Below are 24048 nucleotides of genomic sequence, written 5' to 3'. Positions count from 1 at the left end.
ACCATGCAATTCAGCATATGCTATGTTGTGTGTCCTGGAGTCTTAACACACTCACAATCACTAATGAATTTTGAATTTTCAAGCCTTAGCATTTGAAACTTAGCCCCCCACCCCCCCGCCCCAGTCCCCAAACCTAAAGCTATTTTAAACAATTACTAAATCCAAGTATATCTTTTTTTAAGGTTTCAATAAAATGTAATGTTCATAGAAAAATCTCATAAATGTCAAAATTGCTATGGGCAGGATAGGGAGGAATATAGTATTTTCTTGATCTGCTGTAGCAATTTATAGATTTCAGGATGTGGTTTATAAGAATGCTAAATGTTCTGGAATTACAGCTGTTACTGATCAGTGATTGAGCCAGATTTGTGTTATTGCACCATGTTCTTGCTTGTACCTAGAGAGCAGTAAAGCCTCAATATAATAAAAAGCACCTGCATTTTAAATGAAATTTCAATTGAAAAACTTAACAGCCCTTCAAATTGCAGAATTTAACGCAGCCCAGTAAAGCTTAAATAACACTTTGCCTCCACAGGCTGAGGGTTTTGCATTCAAGGTGACTTGATTGTGTCGCATGGTGAAATTATTTACAATTAAGGAATTTCTCTGGAGGGCTGCAGAGTATTTGCTGTTCCACAACACCTATGCAGGCATATGGTCGGTCTTTTTCAGTATTCATGGAAGCTCCTGAACCTTTATGATAATTGAATCAGTTAGAGTGCTGAGTGGAGCAAGCATAAAACCTGTTAACCTAAAGGTCAGATCTGTGCATTGTTTATTTATCAGTAGGTGAAAGAGCTAAATCGGCAGCTTCTGTCACAGTTGAAGTAAAAAATCACCTATAATATTAACAGGGAGTAGATAAATTGCAAAAAATGGATTAGAATTATAAACAGAATGAAGTAAAATATTGAATATATAATGGGAGATGCAGTAGGGACTTACTGAGCTGTAAAATATGCAGCTTTGTTATGCCTGTGCCGTTGGTTGCAATTAGTAGCTAGCGCTCTAGAAAAATATCAACAAAAGCTAGAACTGAAGATCTATATTGATACTTAGCCATACACTTTCTCCACATGCTAATGGCATTGTTAGGACACTTTTGAGACACAGGAAGAAAAAAGATTCAGAGGAGGAGGGAGGAAGGGTGGGGGGAGGGAAAGTGTGCTTACAGAGCAGCTTGCCATTGAGAAGAAAGCCATATTCATCTCTTGAATAGATGGGCCTACAGTTTCTGAAGAAATAGGCTGTTTAGTAGACTTGAACTTCTGTTGTCATTTTGAGTCTCATTTGATGAGTACTGCTTGCTAATGCTGACTTTTACAAACCACAAGCTATTAGTAATTTTCCTTTCCTTTTTTTTTTTTTTTTTTCTTCTGTTACAGAACCTGGACCTTTAGATCCACCACTTCTTTTGAATGTTACGGCAAGGGCAGCAAGCATCACCTGGCAGCATCCTTTAAAGCCAAATGGCATTATCACTCATTATAATATTTACCAAAATGGCCAACTGCATGCTACAGTGCTAGGAACCAGATCTAATTGCACTGTAGAAGACTTGCATCCTTACACTGTCTATGTGTTTCAGGTAGAAGGATGCACTTCTAAAGGATGCTCTCTTTCACCCGAGACCCCGGAAATACAGACTCTTCCTGATGCACCTGAGGATATTCCTGCTCCAGAGCTGTATTCTGATACTCCAACTTCTGTGGTCATATCCTGGCAACTACCTGCTCACTCAAATGGTTTGGTGGAAAATATTACAATAGAAAGGAGAGTGAAAGGAACTGAACAAGTATCAACTGTGGTGACTCTCCCTCTCAGTCAGTCCATGAGCTACATTGATCAGAGTACTGCTCTGAGCCCTTGGCAGAAATTTGAATACAGGATGCTGATGAGCACGCTTCACGGAGGCACGAACAGCAGTGCGTGGTCAGAAGTTACCACTAGACCATCAAGACCTGCTGGTGTTCAGCCACCTGATGCAGAAGTGTTGGGACCGCATTCAGTTAAGGTAGGAATAATTCTCATTGCCTCTTGGCTTTAACATGTTTTCCTTGTAGCAACTGTGTATTTTAAGAGAGACATCTACTGGCTGAGCCAACAGATTTCGTTGCTGCAGGCATAGTTGAATAATTAGTGTCTGTCCTTTGGCTCAAAAACATTAGATTCCTTTCCATTTTTTTTCCTTTACACCAGCCTCTGGCATTACACTCCAGTTCATTTTCTTCCTTACACACCTGATGTATTTTCAATATTAAACTTGAATGCTTACTTTTAACTCCCTAATCAGATCAGAAAATAACCTACTACCTTCTCCAAAATTTCAAGACTTCATTAAAATGCTAAGAAGTAAAAAGATTTTTTTATGTAATTAAATCTTGTATATAATTATCAGATTTTTTAAAAAATAGTTAATGAAATAAAAAACAGCATTGTGGTTCTCCTGATTTACGAAAGAAGACTCTTACAGGACTACCTAGGAAGTTTTCAATTATTCACATCATTCTGCTGGGAATGAACTCTAGAGGACAGGATAACTACCATTGTTTTGGCTTGCATACAAACTTCATTCAAGGGAAATTAGTGTAACCAAACAAGAGGGATTTTTGTAGCTTAGAAGCCTCTTTTGTGTAAATACACACATGCTTCCATGGATTCAGTCTTGTACTAATGCCAAAAGTATTGGTACAGTAGCTTGCTCACCAGAGCACAAAACAAAGGACATTTGCATAAGATTGAAGTTCATCTGTTAGATTTATTATTTTTGGTATACGCTGTATTTTCAAAAAGTAAACAGAGTGGTGTTACCAATGCAGTCTAAATAGTTTGAGGGTATGGATTTAAGCAGTAAACCAATGCTGATTTTTTTGCTTTGTTCACACATAATTTTAAGCTATGAAAAAAGCTATTCACCATTAGACAAAAAAAATCCTGAGCTTCTAAAATTATGTTTTAATGTCTAAAGAACTGCATGTTACCTTCATGTTAATAGCAAATGAGTTCACTATGAGTACAATGGTTACCGTAAGAATTAATAATGATCGACCACCAGTAATTGTGATAAATTGCCAGAGTGTTTATTGAAGATTTGAGCAATCTACTTCCAGGACTCTGTCCTCTGTGCTTGTGTAGATATATCTTAATATCCACCACAATTTATAGTAAAGCATTTTTCATAGATTTACCAGAAGAAGCAATGCTGAGTAAACACTAGCCCTAGTTCAATGGCGTGCTTACACACATGTCCACATTTTACTGCACGAGCTTTTACACATTGGTTTCCACTCTGAGCACAAAGAATTCATCGCTGCAACCTTTAATGCTTCAGTTAATGTGATAAGGGCAATAATTTTCTATCATCTTACTCATATTTTTTCTTTCTCCAAGTGCAGTCAACACCCAATCCTAATTTTAAAAGCCTGTGAGTTATCAGAGGTCTTGTAATTCTTTACTGGATGTCTTTGCTTGAGATCAGAGGTGTGTACTCAATTGTAAATTTATTGTCATTTGTTCGGCTCCAAGATTAAGTAATCTACCAATAGTTAAAATCAGTTTGATCATTTATGTCTTCTGAAACCTGAAATCAGGCAGTACCGTTTTCACTCTGTAATAATTTAATTTCCACATAACAACGCTTTATAAATTTGTTTTCGTTTCTCGACAAAGAGTTCAAATGCTTTTTTTCCTTCTTCTTCCCCAGCCTATCATTAACATTGAAAGCTCCTTAACGTCTACACTGTATGACCCTTCTGTATGAGTGGTGGTCATATTTTGTGTCACTGCTGCTCTTGTAGTTTCAGGGTTTTTTCCACCTGGAGACACATATTTGGTCTGTTAAGACTAATTTCTGTCAAGGATGCTGAAGCCTGGATGTTTTTATTTCCATGACTCAGTTTTACTGTTTATTTTTCTTGTTTTAAAATATTTAGGTTAAAATGTTCAGAATAATTAAAGGTGGCAACATTTAATTGAGAAAAGTGACTTACGTATATGTCTTCCAAATACACTCACTTCTGAGTATCTGTCCTTCAGCAAAAATTCTCTCTCTCAGTGTAGAGAGTATTGGTATCCTTTGCTGATATAGACATAAATTCTTCTAATTTATCTAGTATCTTATTTTACTTAGTGTTGTTTAATTTGATAGTCATCATAGTTGGGGGAGAGTTGGGAATACTTGGTTCAGTTCCTGTGCAGAGGTTATTGCATAGCTGAGACATCACTTCCAGTTTTTAAGATTCTAAGACTTCTTAAAATTCTTAAATTTTCCCTTACTTGTCCAGGACATCAAGAGTTTATTTTTTTTTAGCTTTTATTATTCTTTTTCTATTATGATTTCTTTTATTATAATCTCTTAAAAAATTGAAATAAAGTTATAGGTGCAGAAGAGCTCATTGCGCTTTATCACTGAAGAGATTATAGACAAGGCTTGCTGCACCCGGTGGTTTTCTCCCCTTCCGCTTGTTTGCAGATGGGAACACCGAGGAAGAGACTGAGATTTCATCTTACTTGTTGGTCTTCTTACAGGTCTGTCAAATGGATTAGCTCTAATGCTGGTGGCTGTTTCCTTCTCTTCAATTTTATGGCAGGTTCATATCAGAGTAGTAAGACTCTGAGACCACCCAGTGGGCTGTGCTGTGGTGCTGAGGCTGTTTTGTGGCCCATGTGAATGTTCTGTACTAGGAGAATAGAAGAACAAAGTAGCGCCAGTCTTAGAAACATTTGGGTTTTTTGCCCTGCTCTTTCAAACTAGGGTGCAGATCTGATTAGCTGCTCTGCAAACCCCTTGTGTCCCTTCGCCCCAGAAGTATGCTAGTTGCACAGGCAGAGCAAATGTGAAGTATTGTGCAAGGATTGCCACTTAGTGGTTGAAAAGTTTTCCTGTGTGGAAATAGGATAGATCTGGTTTGGGATTGCTTTACATGGGTGCCTTTAAACTCTGACGAGAGTCCCAGAAAAGCATATTTTCCCTCCTGAGCAGATCAAGCCCACCACACCTGCAGCACATATATCACCTATGTGGTGCTCAAATCAGATTTGTGATCTGCTTGTGCTGTACAGTGCTCTCATCTTATTCTGTGTCTGCAATGGTAACTCAAGCAGAGAATGGAAAATAAACCGTCTCTTTGGGATGGAGATTTTAATTACCTCTCTTGCCCTAGAGAGAGCTGTCCTCCTAGGTTAGAGCGGAAAGTATTGGAAGGGCACTGTGGGAAAAATTAGCAAGAGGCTCCTTTACCAAGCCACGGTTGCAAATCAATAGAGGCTTTCAGCTGTCAGTGCAACCAATCCCTAAACCATGAGCACAAATATTTACTTCTACTGAAAACAGAGAGAATTTACAAAAAAGAGAAACATATTTCCATTCCTTTATTTAGTCATAGAATCAATATAAATGATTTGAGGATGTGGAGAATTCAAAGAGCTCCAGGATAGTACTCACTTGAGTATGCAGCTTATTTTCATAGACCAAAGCTTTCACTCTGCAAGGAGGAAAATATCAGCACAGCAGGTCACTCTTGGCATAAACACCTCTGATGTGTATGTGCTCCTTTAACATTTAATTTTAATCAGAATGAACTGATATCTCTCCATAACATTTAGCTTGCTTTCTTTTGTGCAACAGAAAGTGTAAAGCTGTCGATAATTTTTAAAGTACCCATTTCTGTGACACCTGCATGATATTTTTTAATATTTGCTGAATTGATAATGTTCATGGTAGCAGAGTATACTGCGCAATAAACTGCTTTTGTGGCTGATTAAATGCCAAAGTGAAGCGGAGGTATTCAGCAACTGCAAAAGCCGTTTATTTAGTATATGCCAATGCCATGAACATTATTCCTGTTACACAAGATTTGCTATACCCTAATGTACAGAAGTATAAAAGAAATTGTTTCCTTTTCTTGTGAGGGTTGCAATTGCTGTGCTGCTTCAATCTCACACTTCACACTGATATGACATTCGAGAACGTAGCTAGGTTGAGTGGCTTGAGAAAGAAGCTGATTTACACAGTGAATAATTATTTAAAGGAGTTCTTTGTGTAGGAAAAGCATTATGTGGCTGGGTACACTGAACTAAATTAACTGTAGTATGCAAATTCTCCAACTTTGGCCATTTAACTTCCGATAGGAGGACCTCCCTTTCACTGCTGTGGCTCTCCCTTGAGGGTTTTGGCCTGGAAAGACAGCTGTAGTCTTGATTATTGGCTTCACTGGATACTTGCTGAGACATATTTGCCTGTATTGTTGTCCCTTGCTGACCAGTGCCACTAACTGGACCACTGACAGATAAGAAGCTGCAGCCATTTCCAGACATTCTTTGTGTAACTTTTTTCTCAAGATAGAAGTTGGCATGAGCTGTATGTAATCCTGATGTTTCTCTCAAGGGGAAAGGATTTTTTTTTCTTTTTGGTGTTTAGATAGGCTATAAGAGAAGGGTTGCATCCTGGCTGGATGAAATAAGTACCTCATTGACATATAGTTCTTATGCCATGCTATTCCTTCATGATAACATCAGTGTCAGAAAATTCCTGCAGTTTGATTAGATACAAAATGAGAAAAATAAAAAATTATTATTTCATTGGCTTCTCTCTTAATATATGTTATATATGTAGCCTGCTAGAAATGAAGGGATGTGGTGATTCTGTAGCACCAAACTGTCATTCTTCTTTCTAATTTCTTTTTTTTTGCATATTCATTTAATATCATGTCATTGATTTTCTATGGATTATTTCTTTTTCAAAAGTATTTCTTCATGACTTCTCTGACTGAGGAAGGGTTGTAGGCTTTTTAATTCCATTGTCATTCACGTTTGTTGTTACCCTCAGAGATGACAATCACTTAATTTACAGTTCACCTGCCGTTCTTTGATTTGTATAGAAGAAGCTGCAGCAGAGAAAGCTGGTATTCCACCCTACAGATTGAACAATGTCTGCAGGATCTTCAAGAGTCGCAGTCTGCACTCTTTCTTTGCAGAAGCTTATCATTTGTTGCTACAGAGCAATGAACTTTTCTGGTAGCTATTTTTCAAATTTGACTACTAAATTGCGTATGCAAGTGAGCAAACACAAATAAACAAAGCTCTTTTTTTATAGTTGCTTTCTGTTCTTCATTAGGCACCAGAAGCTGGACAGAGGACTGCTAAATGCCTGTACTGTAAATAGGCTGGGGCTAAGTTCTCCAGAGAGAGATTGCAGCTGTATGGAGTGGATACCACTGACACATTTAAGGCAATATACCCTGTAGTTACAGTTTGAGTATCATCCGTGAAGAGGAAGGTGTTTAACCATTTTCCACTTCCTGTGCAATTACAGTTATAGGCACATGTTCTGGAGTTGTTTTTTGTCTCACATGTTAATGTTTGCTGTCCTGTGAAGTTGCTTCTGATCAGAGAACATTGGATACATTGGTAGTCACTCCATGGTCACTGAAATCGATGACTAACGGAGAGGTGATCCTTCAGTATTTTTCCTCTGCAGATCACTGCGTGGTAGAGAATGAGGCTGTGAAGACCCTTCCTCTCTTCCTTGTTAAAACCCCCTGTTTCTATTTCATTCTCAAAATGCTTTAGACTTCAGTTGTTAAGAACATAATTTTGAGAATACGAACAACCCTGATGCCTAGGCCTTGCGCACTAAAGGGTGATGCAGTAAACCCACGTAGGAGCTTTGCGCTGAGGTGAAAAAAAGAGTTTGGACTTTATTCACCACACTTCCAGTTTTATGCAGGTATGTCTGGTCAATTGGGGAAATTGTTTAGGAGTGATCAATCCTTGTGTGAAGATTGCCTAGTAATGCTGCTAAGGTCAGTGAGACCTTGGTTTATTTGCCACATAAGTGCTGCTTGAGCAACTTAGGATACTCCAACACCCATAGGAAAAACCTTAACCTGCACAATAGAGGTTTTCCACATTTTAGGACTGTGATTTCTTGCACAGCTTGCTTATTTGATACAGATCATACAGTGGGGTGAACTAATTGGGTTTTCATCAGCATTATCCTCTGCCTTTGATAGAGCTTAAACACTTTACTGTAGTAGGTGTTTAGGATCATAAATAAATGTTCTTTCTCTTTTCTCACTACTCAAGCTAACTGCTTCTAGAAGTTTTTGTAATAGCAATCTGTTACTGCAAACTTGACCATGCTGTTCTTCTGTGGTAGTGCTTGCTGAAGTTGGATGTAATTCGTGTGCAAAGTGTATGAGAATAATTATCAGTGACCTCTGTCAGGATTTGCTTTTCTGGTGTGATACTGGCTCTTGAATGAATCCCACTATAATTTCTGTTAAGACAGATAAGAACTCATGAGGAAATTCATCTCCCAACTACTTTTAGGGGGGCTGGGGTGTTGGCAGAGGACTATAGTCCAGTGGCTGGAATGCAGAATTAGGGTTACAGGTCTTTGTTTTCAGTTTTGCTTCTTTCTAATACATGACTTAGTCTGGGATTTAGTCTTTTCATCTGTAAAACTAGAATAATAATACTTGCAATTTGAGACTTACAACATGCTTTGAGACCAACACTGAAAAGCTCTCAGTAGTGTATATATTACATTCTGTTTGTAGATGTTACAAGCAGCAGCTAGGAGAAATGAGAATAAAATGAAGCCAAATATGCTGATTTAAAAGCAAACTGTTGAAGGCCTGAACTAGTGAAATAGTTACCCATGTGCCAATACCTCTCTTCACATATCTCAGAATTAAATCACAGGGTTCCAACTGCTGTCAAAAAAAAAAAAAAAAAAAAAAAAGGAAGAAAAAAAAAGAAAAAAGAAAGATTTCCAAGGTTATAACTGTTTAATGGGGGGAAAATGGCTAATTTCTGTCTCTTTAAATTTTGTGGTGGAGAAAATAAGGTGCTTTGATCTTTAAATGACAGCTTCCAGAGTCATTACATTGAATCAGTTAATCTCTCCCAGTAGTTACCTTATTCTCTCTTTCTCATGGGCATCCTCTTTCATGGTTTCAGTGCTGAGCTTCAAATCAATGAACAAACTGTTACTGCTTCCAACACAGCCTGTCTAGTGAGCTTTCCTGCTTTCATGCATTGCCAAGCTCTTACCTCAAACCTTGGCACATCAAAGTGGAGAAGAGATCGAGTAGTGCCACATGTGTGTTAACCAGGCTGGCTCCATCATCTTCATTTACACTGTGTGGGTCAGGCAGTCCCTTGCCTCTTGACAAGACAGGCTTGTCAGAGACTGCATGTCCTCTCATTTCCAGGTGACAAATGGAATTCAAAGCAAGTCAAGTGACACAGTAGTGACCGTAAGTATCCTTGGTCATCCCTTTATCTAGTTTAAAAAAATACTAACCAAAGTGATAACTGATCTACATATCTGTATGATGTCCATGCCCAGATAAAAATAAGTTGCATTCTGAGTCATGCTTCTGACTGAATATTCTTTTTATTCAGACTGGTTTTCATTTCTCTTAGGAAAAAAAGAAGATAAATTTTGCAGTGTAAGCCCCACGAAGCACCTATGTTATGTACAGTGTGAGGTATTTTATCTGCTAGCACACATCAAATGCTGTGAAGTAACACCTGGGAGTTTTTTCAAGTTTTACCAGCTAGTGCACACGCTGTATAAAACTCAGGAGCTGAGGTTCTGGAGCAGCATCTGTTTTCCTGCCCATGTTATTAATATGTTCCTTTATGTCAAATGGTTACAGTATATGGCAAATCTTGTGCAAGTTCTAATAGAGTAATTTTGTGGGTTTAGACATAAGAATTAGACATCTAAAATGTAATGTGATTAAAAAATAACTCCTCTCTTCCAGGAAATAAAACAAGATTTGGTATAAGGTGAACATTTTTAAACAATTTCTTCTTCTGAGAGGGCAGCACTAGGGATTTTCCAATTTTCTAAAGCATTCTTTTATTAGAAGCCACCTTGCATTAAGCAACAAGAGGGGTTTTTTTACTGATAATGACAAATTTACTTTATTTATATTCCTACAAAAGACCTCGAATATGTTATCTTTAGTCACATTTCACTAAGGCAGAATTTCAGAATAGATGCTACAACTCAAAAAAGAATAACATAATCATAGTTGCAGAAATGGGTGGTTTGCTGTGGTGTGTCAGACCTTAAAGTCTTCTGTTCTTCTTCCAGTAACTTCAAAGATATGTCCCTGAAAATAAAAGTGAATCATACACATTCCCCTCTTTCTGTGACATACACAATGCATCCAGTCTGTGCAGTATTGTAGCAACGAAAAGCACTGGGATTGGAAATTTCACCTGAAGTTTACTGGCCTGAATGCTTTCTGCCTTGTCATGGTTTAACCCCAGCTGGCAACTAAGCCCCACACAGCCGCTTGCTCACTCCCTCCACAGTGGGATGGGGGTGAAAAATAGAAGGGTAAAAGTGAGAAAACTTGTGGGTTGAGATAAAGACAGTTTAATAGGTAAAGCAAAAGCTGTGCACACAAGCAAAGCAAAACAAGGAATTCATTCACCACTTCCCATGGGCAGGCAGGTGTTCAGCCATCTCCAGGAGAGCAGAGCTCCATCACACGTAACAGTTACTTGGGAAGACAAACACAGTAACTCGGAACAACCCCCACCCCACCCCCCCACCTCCTTCTTCATCCTGCTTTATATGCAGGTGTGGAATATCCCTGGTGTCAGTTGTCTCAGCTATGTCCCCTCCCAGGTTCTTGTACACCCCCAGCCTCCTCGCTACTGGGATGCTGTGAGAAGCAGACAAGGCCTTCACTCTGTGTCAGCACTGCTCAGCGATAAGGAAAACATCCCTGAATTATCAACACTATTTCCAGCACAAATTCAAAACATAGCCCAATACTAGCTACTATGAAGAAAATTAACTCTATCCCAGCCAAAACCAACACATACTTGCACTTGAAAACATTTTCTGTTGTCTGTGCTAATCATCCATTCTTCTATACTTCCTATGGCTAGATCACATGAACTACTTCAAAATGAGAGTTTTGCTCAATGTCTGTGAGAATGGTGCAGAATCAATTCCTACCTTCTGTAAAATTTTGCATTGCTTTATTAATAGTATTTTCTTTATTTGTTTGATCGTGATTTGGGGCCAGAAGTAACAGAAATCTGAATACAGCATTTGATAATTAGCCAGAGCTAAGCCTTTCCTATGTGGGCACCAATAATCTTATTTGTGCTGTCTTTACTCAAGATCACCCTGTTTCTAATTCTCTGTTTAATAGTATTCCAGATTTTGTTATCAAAATCCTTCAGCTTTCTCCAGTACTTTGCTGCCAGGTTTCTTACAAGTCTGACAGCCTAAGAGGTCCTTCTGTACCTAAGATATAACATTTCCTAATCCCCAAGGGTCCTTTAGAAATCATTTTATACATCAAGCTTCTCTGTTTCCACGGCTGTGTGTAATTGTGCATATACCTTTTTAAAGATACTTACTTCGGAAGCTGAAGAGACTTAAGGAAAAAGTTCAACTGAACTTAAACTAAAGTATCTTGGTGTTACTATTAAACATTTCAATATTATCTTTGTTCATTTTATTCTGCACATACCTTTATCTAGGTTTTCTCCATTGTCTTCCATTTTCTGTTGTCTGTATCCATTTTCTCTGTTCTTTGAAATGTTGGATTCAATCCTTAATCATCCCATGCCTGGGAGGAAAAGAGACAGCAATTGTTATAGATGAGTAGGTCAATGGCAAGTAAAACAGTCCCAGAGATGAGCAAAACAAAGCTGGTGTACATCGTACCCTGGGACTTCTATGGGAGGAAAAATTGATAGATGCTCTTACACTACCTTTATGAAACTTTGAGATTCTTAATACAGTTACATGTCCTGTTGTGTCAGTCTGAAGTCCCCTCTGTCATGATACCATGGCAAAAAACCTTAAAAAAGAATTGAGAACATCCTTGCACTTAATGGTACAATGATTTGCATCCTGGGCTGCATCAAGAGAAGTGTGGGCAGCAGGTTGAGGGAGGTGATTCTCCCCGTCTACTCTGCTCTTGTGAGACCCCACCTGCAGTGCTGTGTCCAGCTCTGGGGCCCCCAGAATAAGGACATGGACCTGCTTGAGCAGGTCCAGAGGAGGGACACAAAAATGATGAGGGGGCTGGAGCACCTCCCTTGTGAGGACAGTCTGAGAGAGTTGGGGTTGTTCAGCCTGGAGAAGAGAAGGCTCTGGGGAGACCTTATAGCGGCCTTCCAGTACTTAAAGGGGGCTACAGGAAAGATGGGGAGGGACTCTTTATCTGGCAGTGTAGTGATAGGATGAGGGGTAATGGTTTTAAACTGAAAGAGGTAGATTTACATTAGATATAAGGAATAAATTCTTTACTGTGAGAGTGGTGAGACACTGGAACAGGTTGCACAGAGCAGTGGTGGCTGCCCCCTCCCTGGCAGCGTTCAAGGCCAGGCTGGACAGGGCTTTGAGCAACCTGGTCTAGAGGAAGGTGTCCCTGCCCATGGCAGGGGGGGTGGAACTAGATGATTTTTAAGGTCCTTTCCAACCCAAACCATCCTGTGATTCTATGGTTTGAGTGTGATTCCTCACTGGAGCTGGTAAGGATAAATATATAGAATAATATACTTTAAAAAGATAAAAAAAACCCCACCTATCCTCAGTTTAGTAAGAGTAAAACCACAGTAGACGTAGTAGTATGTGTGTGTATATATATAACGTGAATTCTGTACGTAATGTCCCAATTTTTTGTGATAAAGTTTTCTCAGCATAATTTTATAGTTCTCAAGGTGGAAAATTGTGCCTGTTCTTTGTCTGATACTTACCTGTGTAATTTGTTACTAAAAAATAAAAGGGAAAGCCTGCATATTTCATCGTATAAAGACTGTGGACAAATCTTGTTTCTCATAGGAGCTACTGTAATTACATATTTCTGAAAATTGTGCAAACACTAAGTAAGATTTCTTTTTACTTTGCCACTAATAAATGAGCACACCAGTAATACACCCTAAGAAAATAAATTATAGCGATAGTTATGATAATCAGTGTACTTTTTCTAGTGCATCTGAACATCTCACAGAATTCTTGAGTGAAGTGGAGCATTCACATTTTACTCGTGAAGCTAAATAGTAGATTTTTTCAATGGCTACAACTGTTACTGTAACCCTCACTAAAATTAAAGATGGTTAGATTTCTAACTGATGTACCTTTAAAAATAACATTCCAGTTAAAGGTCATACATAAAGCACATCTTCAGATCTCACTTGTGTCCATTTGTAGCATATCGTGTCAGTATTTCATCATTCTGACTGTAAGGATTCTGTTGTTTTTTTTTTCTCCTCCTTCAGGTCTCATGGAAACCTCCTCTGATACAGAATGGTGAAATCCTTAACTATGAGATTCGCATGCCTGATCCACGAATTGTCATTATTGGGAACACTTCATCAACGTTAAGTCATTTGGTGACTAATCTTATACCCTATACAAACTACTCGGTCACTGTAATAGCTTGTTCTGGAGGTGATGGCTTTCTAGGAGGCTGCACAGAGAGTTTGCCTACAAGCGTGACTACACCTTCAACAGTTCCTCAGAGTGTTAGTCCATTGTCTGTGACTCCAATCAGTGAGTCCTTTATTGCCATTTCTTGGCAACCACCACTAAGGCCGAATGGTCCTCATCTGAGGTAAGCTTTTCATTGCAACTGAGATAACAGTTTTCTTCTCCATACCTAAATCTGATTCAGAAAACTCAGAGTGATACAAACTTTATGATCTGATCTCTTAATTTCTGATTTTTTGAAGTTCCTCTTTAGGGTTCAAGAGTCAATGAGTGGGCTCATGGAAAGTGGGTATGTCTAAAAGTAGATAGCAGGGTGAGCTTTGCATTGTTTTGAACTTACAAAGAGTCGGGATTATTAAGAGCAAGTGTGGTGTCTGTGCTGTGGCACTTCCTTTGCAGAACATGTTCAGGAAGGCTCTGGGTCATTCAGATCAGTGCTGTCTGAAAAGCCGGGAGGGGCAAGCACAGATTATTTGCAAAGTCATAACTGGTTTGGGTTGCAGCATCAGCCACTTTTTGGTGGTGAGTTCAGGCAACATGTTCCACCAACAAAATGACAAAAAAGTATGAGATCTCTGTGAATAAGTATTTAACACACCGAATATTCTCAACACTCTGTGTGGGTTATTTCATACAAAGCAAAAGTGACCATTTGGGAGTGTGATGACATGAAATAATCTTGAATTTAACCAATTAATAAACTGCAAATGAGAGAGTGTGTGAGAAAAATGGATCTTAAAATGCTACAAGTTTGGGGGCAGAGCCAAATGCTGGGTATAGCAGGCTGGATTTCACCACAGGAACCAGAGAAAGGCACCTCCTCTGAGATTTGTCTGGAATCCTGGGATGGGGATTTTGGATTGAATCTGTTGATTACTGAGTGTGTGTGTGTATACATTTTAAAAAAATAGTTTTGAGTGCATGAAGATTTATAAAGACAAATGTATCTTTTTATATACACAAAAAATGTCAAACAGATCTTTCATTCTAGTGCTTTAATGTATTGTGAAACATTGTGCATGAAATTATATCTCTGTACTCCATATGTTCTGGTTAGTAGCTCTCTTTTAGGTGCACTGATGGGTTCAATAATTATCATGTAATGCTGTTTCAGTTGCGTATGTTATTACAGCACAGTAGCTTGACTCTTTCTTCAGGCTTAATTAGGGCACACTACAACTGAATGAAATGATGATTGCTCTACAGTAAAATTTGAAGTTTTTGAAAAGCAGTCGCTGTTATTCTGGGGTTAACAACATGACCATTTTACCATAGATTATTAAAGTAATTCAGCACAACCTACATCTGCAGACTTCATTTCCTTCATGGTGTGCTATGCTGCCCTCAACAAGAGCAACCACTGAAGCAGCTGCTCTCTATAGCATGATGCAGCAAGAAGTCTGCAGCAAGCAGAGTAGCAGCAGCAGCTGCAAAGATTTTGATGTTTTTCATGACTTGTCTATAAAATATATTGGACAGAATATGCCAGGACTGTTCCTAATAAAACCATAATAATATGTCTTTGGGTTCTGTTGACACTGATGAACCAAGCCCTCATGGGAGAGTTGTTCTTGGGGTATAAAGTCATCTGACTGACTTTAGAAAAGATAGTAAAACACCACTATCAAACTGAAACAAATATCCTATTTAAAAAGTCCTGTGAAATGTAATAAAGAATAATAATCCTAAAGATTTTGAACAAATCTATACAATTTTGTTTCCTTTAGAGTATGGTTTTCTGTGTAATCGCTAGAATGATTAGGAAATGCAAAATAGAATGTTAGCCCCTTTAGTCTGTGTAAACATTAAGTGATTTAATCTTTGTTAAATTCTAAAGGTTTTGTATAAAAGATGATGAAAAGTGAGTGATGCAAAATGGGTGGAAGGCATGTTTTCCGAATCAGGCAGTCTCATGGCTGACCTGATGTAAGATGGGCTTTAGCTGACCTGTTGTTTGGAACAGAGTCAGGAATACAGCTTCAGGTACTAATTAAAACCAGGATGAAGTAGTTTGGTCTTTCAAGTGCACATCATGAATGTCTACCCAAATACAAAGGTCTACAAATGGAACAGTTAACTCATTCTACACCTGTTTGTCCCCTGTAATTTACACTGTAGTTATTTGCAAACACACGTTAAACACAAATGCACACTTAAGTTGCTGCTACCAGTAAAATAGTAATAGCAGTGCTATATGTTTCAGCACATTTGCAAGAAAGGGACATTGTCATTTCATATTCTGCAGCAGTCTGTGCTTCTCAGATGGCATCAGTCAAGTCTGCATAAGACACTGTTACTGGGCTATTTGGACTTGATCTTCATGGCATTTCCACAAAGTTTAAAATCTCTAAATCATTACATAAACTCATTCGTTCAAATATAAGTGCTTAATTTTCCATTTTCAAAGTAGTTTGTTAAGTAATTGAATGTTTTAAATCATGAAACATGAAAAAGAATGTTTATGTCAGAAAGTTTACAGCTGTAAAAACAAAATAATGTGTGGCTTTAAAAATAAACCTTTTTTTTTTTTTTTGTGTAATAACATTAGTTGAGATAATCCTGGTGTTCTGCTTGTCTTTTGTGTTAGATATGAGCTCCTGAGACGTAAAATCCAGCAACCACTTGCATCAAATCCCCCTGAAGATTTAAATCTGTGGCACAATATTTACTCAGGAACTCAGTGGTTTTATGAAGATAAGGGTCTTAGCAGGTGAGATTACAAAAACTATAAAAACAAATGCTGGCATTTTGTATAGTGTATGTTTAATAGTTCAAAGTATTTCTTGTGTCTTTATGTAGTGAACATATTAATTATGTAATGAAATATTTTTTGTCATCATCTTTGGTATTAATCATTCTAATATGCAGGGATTTATTATTAGTCTGTCATTCTTGACTCATATATTGTTTTGCTCTGAAAAACAAATGAAAATAAAGATCTTGTGAAATTTTAGCATCAGTATGCTTCTGCAATCAAACCATTTAGATTTATGCGTACATACACTCTAGATTTGTGTGTTGGCAAAGTCATAGCACAGGCAGAACGAATATTTGAGAAGTCCTAGCTGGGAAATATTTGAAACTTGGTTTCAGCATTGTTTTTATTACCTGGTTTTAAAAGTGCAAATTAATGATTGCTTTAATATCTCCAAAGGCAAGAAGAAAATTTATTGCACTCTCATCAGAGCTAATTTAAGGGCAGCTTTGTGTTAGCTTCATTACAGTTAAATGCAGAGTGTTGACAGTGGGGAAATAGAGGGTGGGTTCTGTTTCACAGTATGTAACAGACCTACTGTGTGGTACAGAGCAAGACATTTGCTCTTGATCAACCTTAGTTTCACATCTCGAAGTCAAGGCTACCACCCTTAAGACAAGCAAAGACACACATTAAGAACCTGTGATGGAAAATTCAGCATGGATGCTGCACTGCTTTTTTGTAGGTAAAGTCTCAGGAAAACGTTCATGGATGGTGTCAGGATGTATGTGTTCTCCATGATTGTGTGCTGGCATGCTTTATGAGGACTGAATGTCAATCATTGCCCCTCAAATATCTGTACGTTGCTTCTATTTACTTGGATAAAAGCTGTGTGATCATCGCTCCTGAGCATGATGTGAACCAGCAGAATGTGACCTCTGCTCCTGACTGTTGTATAGACTGAACCATGCCAAGGGCTACTGCCTCTGTCTTGTCATTGCCTACTTGCTGAAAGTCACCGCTCATTTTCTTCTGTGGCAATAACTGAATACGAAGCTGTTCTTTTAGCAAATCCTGCCCAAGTGTCCATTTCTTTCTTTCAACCATGTTGGAAATTCTACATATAGTTTCCTTTGGTTTTAGTTTAGCTCATTTCAGCAGTGCTGACATGTGCAGCAGTTCAGAGGGGGCAATAAATTCTGACAAGGCCTCAGTGACAAGTCATTAGGCACAATGACCTTTTGGGTTGAATGAGCTATGGCCAGAAAACTGTGCCTAACCATCAGACACACCTGAACTCTTCTACTGGGGAGGGTTCTGCAACCTGCAGCTATGTTTTTGCACTCAACAACTCAGGATGAGTTTGTGGCTGGAGAGAAGATGCTGCAGAGAGACTCAAGTCTTATTTTTCACAGAAAATAAAAATCCGTATATGAGTATGTCTTTTCATTTGTGTCATGCTTTAAGCATATTTCAGAATTAGTGAATGTTTATTATATTCCTGACAGAAGTCTGTTTTTACAATGATTTTTTTCAGATGGCTTCTTCAGCCTACTAGAAATTTTATTTTCACTGTTGTAAATAGGATCCAAAAATTAACCTCAAATTCTTGTCATTATATTGCGAGACTAGATCCCATTCATTTTTCTTGCACATGTGCTACAGTGTCCAAGAAAATACTACATGTTCACAAGCGACAGAAAATGCAGAGAGGGAAATAAGATGTGTTATGTATATTGTCACTGTTCTACAATGCTTACAGTTGCAGCTGGAGCTAGTGAGCTCCTGTTAGTTTGCTTTCTTCTCAGTTGGACTGTTAAAGCCTAACTCTTTTGTAGATCAGGCTGGATGGTTGCGTAATATGGGGTGCTACAGTAAAGCAATACAAAAAAAAAAGTAAATATACAGTGTGAGTAGCTTCTTTTTGTAGTGAAATCTCCAAATAATAGGCATTTACTGTGTGTTCCTTTGTTGCATTTGTAGACATTTGTCCCAAAGTACTGCAGCTTTAATGAAAATTTGAACAAGATGATCCTGTGTTTTTGTGATTGAGCAGTTTTGTGTGAGGCTTTTTATGATGAAATGAAATTTGAGATTATGAAATCCCACTTAAAATACATTTATATGTCATTTGATATAGAGAAGAAATTATGGAGTGACAGTCACTTGGTTTACTAAATATATGTGAAGTATTTAATAAATCTGTGTAAACTGAATCTACACAGTTCAGAAGAAAATTATTTTATTACATGAGTGCATTCCTAGGCACTTTTTTTGGATGTTTTTGTAGTGGGAGAGTCCTGGCTGTGTGGTGAATCACTTTTACAAATGAGACTCTGCAAGTTAAAATCAATGGGTTTCCCAAAAGGGGAAAAAAGCCTCATTTGATTAAATTCTGATCCAAATTTTGGCAGGTTGCCACTGCTGTAATTACATATTGAATTGAGCTATAATCTCTCAACACCTCAGAAGCTACAACTATGAAGAAGTGAAATAATGTGGTTTATTTTTGTTACCATGTTAATTGGGCTGAATTATTTCAAAAAAATAGACACCTCTTATAGAGTCTTCATTGGTGCAAACCATGCAGCTGAATTTTTCGGAATGTGGGGGGAAGAAACAACAAAACTTTGGCACAGGCAGAAGGTTTACAGCAAATGTTTTCTACATCTGCATTTTTCGTTCCATTTAATTATTTTTAAAATGTCTTAGGTACACAACATACGAGTACAAGCTCATAGTGCACAACGAGGTAGGATATACATCAAGTGAAGGAGTGATAGCTACTACATTAGCAGGATTACCAGAGAAAGGAAGCATCCTCATTGCACGTGCTGTTAATCATACCGCTGTAGAAGTGGAATGGTCAAAACCAAGTAAGTCTTCTTAGTATTTATTCCAGTAACTAGATGTTAACCTGCCATCACTTATGCTGGTCTGCCTTGCTCTCATAGGAAACACAGTCTTTTGCTTGATTTATAATATACCTAAGTGTCCTTGAGAGAAAAGAAATAGGAAAAAACATGTGCCCATTTTGCTATTTCTCAGTCATGTTTGTATTTATTATATGCTATTGCTGCAGAATGAGAATAGCGAAAGTGAAGAAATAGTTAATGCAAAGTCATGAGAAATCTATGTAGTAGTAGTACACAAAATCCTGTTGTCGTTGTAGTATATTTCATCTCTTTGTATAAAAATTTACATATACATTCCTTGAGGATGAGAGGATCCCCTTTCTCTCTCTTTTTGCTCTGCTCCTTAAAATTAATTTAGCCATTTTCTCTAGTTGGTTTGCTAATACAGCAGTGGGGAATTTCTTCATGACTTACATGCAAATGATTTTATAAGGACTGGGTGCTGAATTGCAAGAAATGTAGTCTCTTTATTTTATAATTGCATGCCTGAAGTAAGCATGCTTATAAAAACTGACAAATGTAATAGATCTGAAGCAGCTCACTGAAGTTTCATTACCTTAGTAATCTAAACCCTTGACCTTCTAGATGTAGGTAATGCAATCTGGTTTTATTTTCATTCATACCTTAGAAATTTCCTCCATATATGTTTGTGAATGCAAAAGTTAAACACCAAGACAGGGCCATTCGTTATTTGAAAATCTTACCCTATTTTATTACTTCTTATGTTGCAATAACCATATTAGCTATTTTGTATACCCGTTTCATTTTATTCATAATATTAGTTTTCAAATTATTTTCTTGTTTTCTTTGAGAACTTGGGAGTCCTTAATGTAAGTTGCCTTGCTATCTTTATTTTTCTGGAAAACCTACTGAAGGTTTCTGACTTCTAAGGATTTAGGACTTGTATCTGTACCACTTAAAACAAAAAATAACATATCACTCTTGATTAAGAATTTCTATGACAAAACTGTATTATTAAATCTGAAAGTATGCTTTTGGCTTTTATCAATGCTCTTTACCAGTCAGCTGAGTCCTGTTCAGTGGTACAGTGTGCCATCTAAAGCAATATGTATTACTACTTAAAGTTTTTTGTCATAATTTTTTTTTTCATCTTGATGTGTACTGGAAAAGCGGTTGCATTTGATCAGATCTGAACTTAAACTCTTTGGCAAAGAACAGATAAGATAACAGACTACATCTGAGTTTCTAAAATGGAGAAACAAGACTTGACTGGAATCTTTGTTTATCCATGAGCTCAGACCAGTGAATGTCCTTCCCTGTGTAGGCAGAAAATCATACTGGTTTTTTTCTTCCTTTCATTGGGGAAGCTAGTGCTGTGTAAAACACATTTTAGGAAGAAATGTGAGGAGGGGTTTTTTTTCCCCACTGTAAATATAATGCTTCTGAGTGTATTACAGCTTTACATGTAGATGATGCTATCATGCTTGTTCTAAAATAATAACCCATAGATTTTCATTTTCACTATGGCCAAAAGGCCATCTGTGGGAAGTTGAATGTAACTGTTATTTAAGGCATAGGCACTTGCCCCTTTTTCATGGCTAGAGGACTAACACAGGAACTCAGTACTTTTGGGGGGGGGTGAGGGAATGTTGTTTGAAGGGAAGACACAAAAAGGAAAAAAATCTTTGATATTTCCATCTTGAGTAGTGCCATAGATCAATCTGATTTGCTCTCTTCCTTCTATCTGGGTGAAAGCCATCATTTCGCAGTGGCAAGCTGCAAGGTTGGTGCCCCACTGTTAGCAGTGGGTTTCACCTATTAATTTGTTTATTTCACAGATTCCATTGTTATCATGGGGATGTCTAGAGACAGAAAGCTTTCTCCAGTGTTAGATAGGATGATGAACTGTTAACAATCCTGACAAGTTTGGAAGAGCAGTCTGCATCACTGCTTGTAAGAGAAAAATTGAAGGCACTTGATGGAATCTTTGCTTTCTTTTTTTAATAAGGGGGTCTGCATAAAATTTGCTTTTCTCTTCACAATAAATGTTGTTGATAAGAAACTTGCTGACTGAATATTTCCGAGTTGATCTCCCAATGTTTTTCATTTCTTTTCTTAGCACTGCAAGATTTGCAAGGAGATGTTGCATATTACAGCCTTTTCTTGAATTCTACTGATGATAGAAGATCTCTGAAGATCCAGGCTGATGTAAACTCTATAGTCATAGGTGATTTGCAGCCCAGCACAGAGTACCAGATATCTTTTCAAGTTTTTAACGGAGCCCACAGCATCAACAGTGAAGTTGCGCATGTGACTACCTCAGATGGAGGTTGGTTAACAGTGAATGTGCCTTGGCTTAAAATCTGAGAATGAAATTGATTGATTTTTGTTAAGGTTGAGATCAGTCACCCTTCCATTATAAAATTTCCGGTATAAAAGGAAAAAGGGCTAAAACGCTAAAATGCTTAAGTGCTGGTTGTCATCATGTGGTTGATCAATAAACGGTCCCACTGAGACAGAAGCAAAAGCTCTAATAGCAGATATTAACCCAGTTTGTTCTCATCTTCTCCCGCATATTCCTATCTGTGTGCACTAAGTTTGGAACTGAGTTCATATCAATAAATGGTGGAATTTAGAAACAATTAGTGTTTTTTTTAAAAATATTTGCTCTGTGAAGTGATGTGCTTTTGACATGAGAGTCATACACAGGGCCTTCCCTCAGTCACCAGAATCTCTAGGTGTAAGTTCAGCCTCTAAAAAAATTCTTTATGAATCATTTTTATGCCAGTGGACAAGTGGGGGGGGGATTGGGTGAGGGTGAATATAAAATAATAATAAAAAAATTGTGCATCTGAAATGTGTTTAGAATGGTCTTTCTAATCTTTTTGCTTTATAAAGTCTCATTATAAACATTATAATATCATTACCTCTGAAGCAAGTGTTCCAGGTCATTAGCAAAGCACTTTAAGTGAGGATTCCATTTCCTTTCTGGTGCCAAAGGTCAGCACCTTTTGTTTATAAAATAGAATTGATCGTAAGGGCAATTTTTCAACTGGTAAAGATGGGTTCTTATGATAAAAATAGGTCTTTGCATGGTTATTTCTGACATGCTTAGATAATTATGTAATTTAACGCTAAGGAAGGCGTTAGGTTTTTTTTAAAGTAAGTGTTAGACTTCATCATTACCTATAGTAATCAACATTCAAAACCATTTACATAATGACAATATTGCATATTGCTTCATATTGCTTCAGCTATGAGGCTGATAACGTCACGTTCCACCAGACATAAAGTATTTTGGTCTCAGGTTTTGCTTTAAAAGCAAAATGCTCTGTTTTTCTCTTTTTCTGGAAGGATTAGGATTGGGGGAGACATAAAAATAGTATTTGTATGTTGGCAGTGCAGATGGGTGAATAATTTATCATCATATCTCACTGGCCACATACTACTGATGATTGACACTATGCTGCTGGTATAAAGCATTTTACCATCAGCTCTCATGGTTTCTAACTGAGAGTATAATAAGCCAATTTACAGAAGACTACAGACTGTGATAACTTCATCAGAGGAAAGCAGATAAGCAGTGAACCCTTTGCTAAACCTAAATACTAATCTGCATTTGGTTAAACAAGTGCTTTTGCAGAGACAGCTGGAGTTTATTCAGTTTCTTCCTTTATTTCTAGAGCCTGAGGGCATGTTCCCTCCAGAGGTTGTCATCATCAACAGTACAGCTGTACGTGTCATCTGGACATCGCCTTCAAACCCGAATGGTGTTGTCACAGAGTACTCCATCTATGTAAATAATAAGCAGCACAAGACTGGAATGAATGAGCCGGGGTCCTTTCTTTTAACAGCTTTGTCTCCATTCACTGTATATGATATACAGGTTAGAATATCTTTTCTGGGTTGTGTAATATACTTTAATTTTACATAAAATATGTGTATTTCCAAGTGGAATATTGTTTCATGAATTTCTTTACATACATGGACGTATATTTGCACTGATGTTTGTGTGCATATACATGAAAGGCATAAATCTATTCTCAGCATATTTTAGGTCTGTGTACACTTTTTATAATACAAATTTCCATTATCTTTTTTCAAACCATCAAAACTCCATTTACTTTCCCCTAAATGCTCTGTGCTACAACATTAGCAAAGCCCCAACATATATTACAAAGAGGCAAAGATTCTACTCCTACTCATTAAAAGAAAATTGCAATTGTTTTAGAAACATCAGGCATGCATAATATATCAGCACAGAGAAATAATGATGTTGCATTTGTCATCCTCTTACCATTTTTTTTCTTTTTATCCTTCTGAGGAGGAAGCAGAGTTGATCTCTGAAATCATAGTAGTACTTTTTATGCTGTTAATAAGTACAATATTTTTTCTTTGCTTTTCCCTTTATCTTTGCCTCTCTGTTCATGTATCTAATGAAAGGCAAAATACTGTGTGCAAAATAAAAAAAAAAAAGAAAAGAATAAATAATACCTCTCTATCCTTAAGTTGTATTAATATATTCAAGAATGCAGTTTGACACTTAATTGTAACTATTCCTATCTATGTCGTTCAGGTTTGGTTTGCATTATATATGAGAAGCACTTAGTAGTACCATGCATACTTTGTTCTGAAAATTTGAACCCGGTTGCTACATGCCATAAATAAACATCACAGACAGGCATATCGTAACAGATTTCTATGTTCCAGCCCCTCTGAAACAGCAAACCTCCATCCATGAATACACATATGACTTTCTGAATGCCGCTTGCAAACACATTTGTCTTTTCTCAATAACAATGCAAATTCAGTGTACTGCCTCACTTATAGACCCTCTATATTAATTTACCATGGCCACCTTCTGTTGCTTGAGATGTTAATTATTCTTCTCTTCTGCTTTCCTAGTCGTTATACTGGACTTATATTTGCATCAATGTGATAGGTAAAACCAAAATAAGCTGGTTTTACTTTTTTTGCTTTTGATTCTTTTTCTTTAT

The 24048-nt window shown here is 37.5% G+C and overlaps 1 protein-coding gene across 1 annotated transcript in view; it reads left to right on the top strand.

Moving 5' to 3' along the window:
- USH2A (usherin) overlaps positions 1–24048 on the top strand; it is a 391068-nt gene that overhangs the window by 255654 nt on the left and 111366 nt on the right. Inside the window, exons 40-45 of the mRNA XM_074863712.1 lie at positions 1386–2014; positions 13270–13604; positions 16068–16190; positions 18888–19051; positions 21171–21380; positions 22735–22937. Of these exons, the coding sequence (XP_074719813.1) occupies positions 1386–2014; positions 13270–13604; positions 16068–16190; positions 18888–19051; positions 21171–21380; positions 22735–22937 (1664 nt within the window). The remainder of the gene's footprint in view (positions 1–1385; positions 2015–13269; positions 13605–16067; positions 16191–18887; positions 19052–21170; positions 21381–22734; positions 22938–24048) is intronic.

Source organism: Strix uralensis, chromosome 3, assembly GCF_047716275.1.
Source record: "Strix uralensis isolate ZFMK-TIS-50842 chromosome 3, bStrUra1, whole genome shotgun sequence".
NCBI classification, from domain to species: domain Eukaryota; kingdom Metazoa; phylum Chordata; class Aves; order Strigiformes; family Strigidae; genus Strix; species Strix uralensis.
The sequence above is the reverse complement of the archived record's forward strand: the minus strand, read 5'-3'. Positions and strand labels throughout refer to the sequence as shown.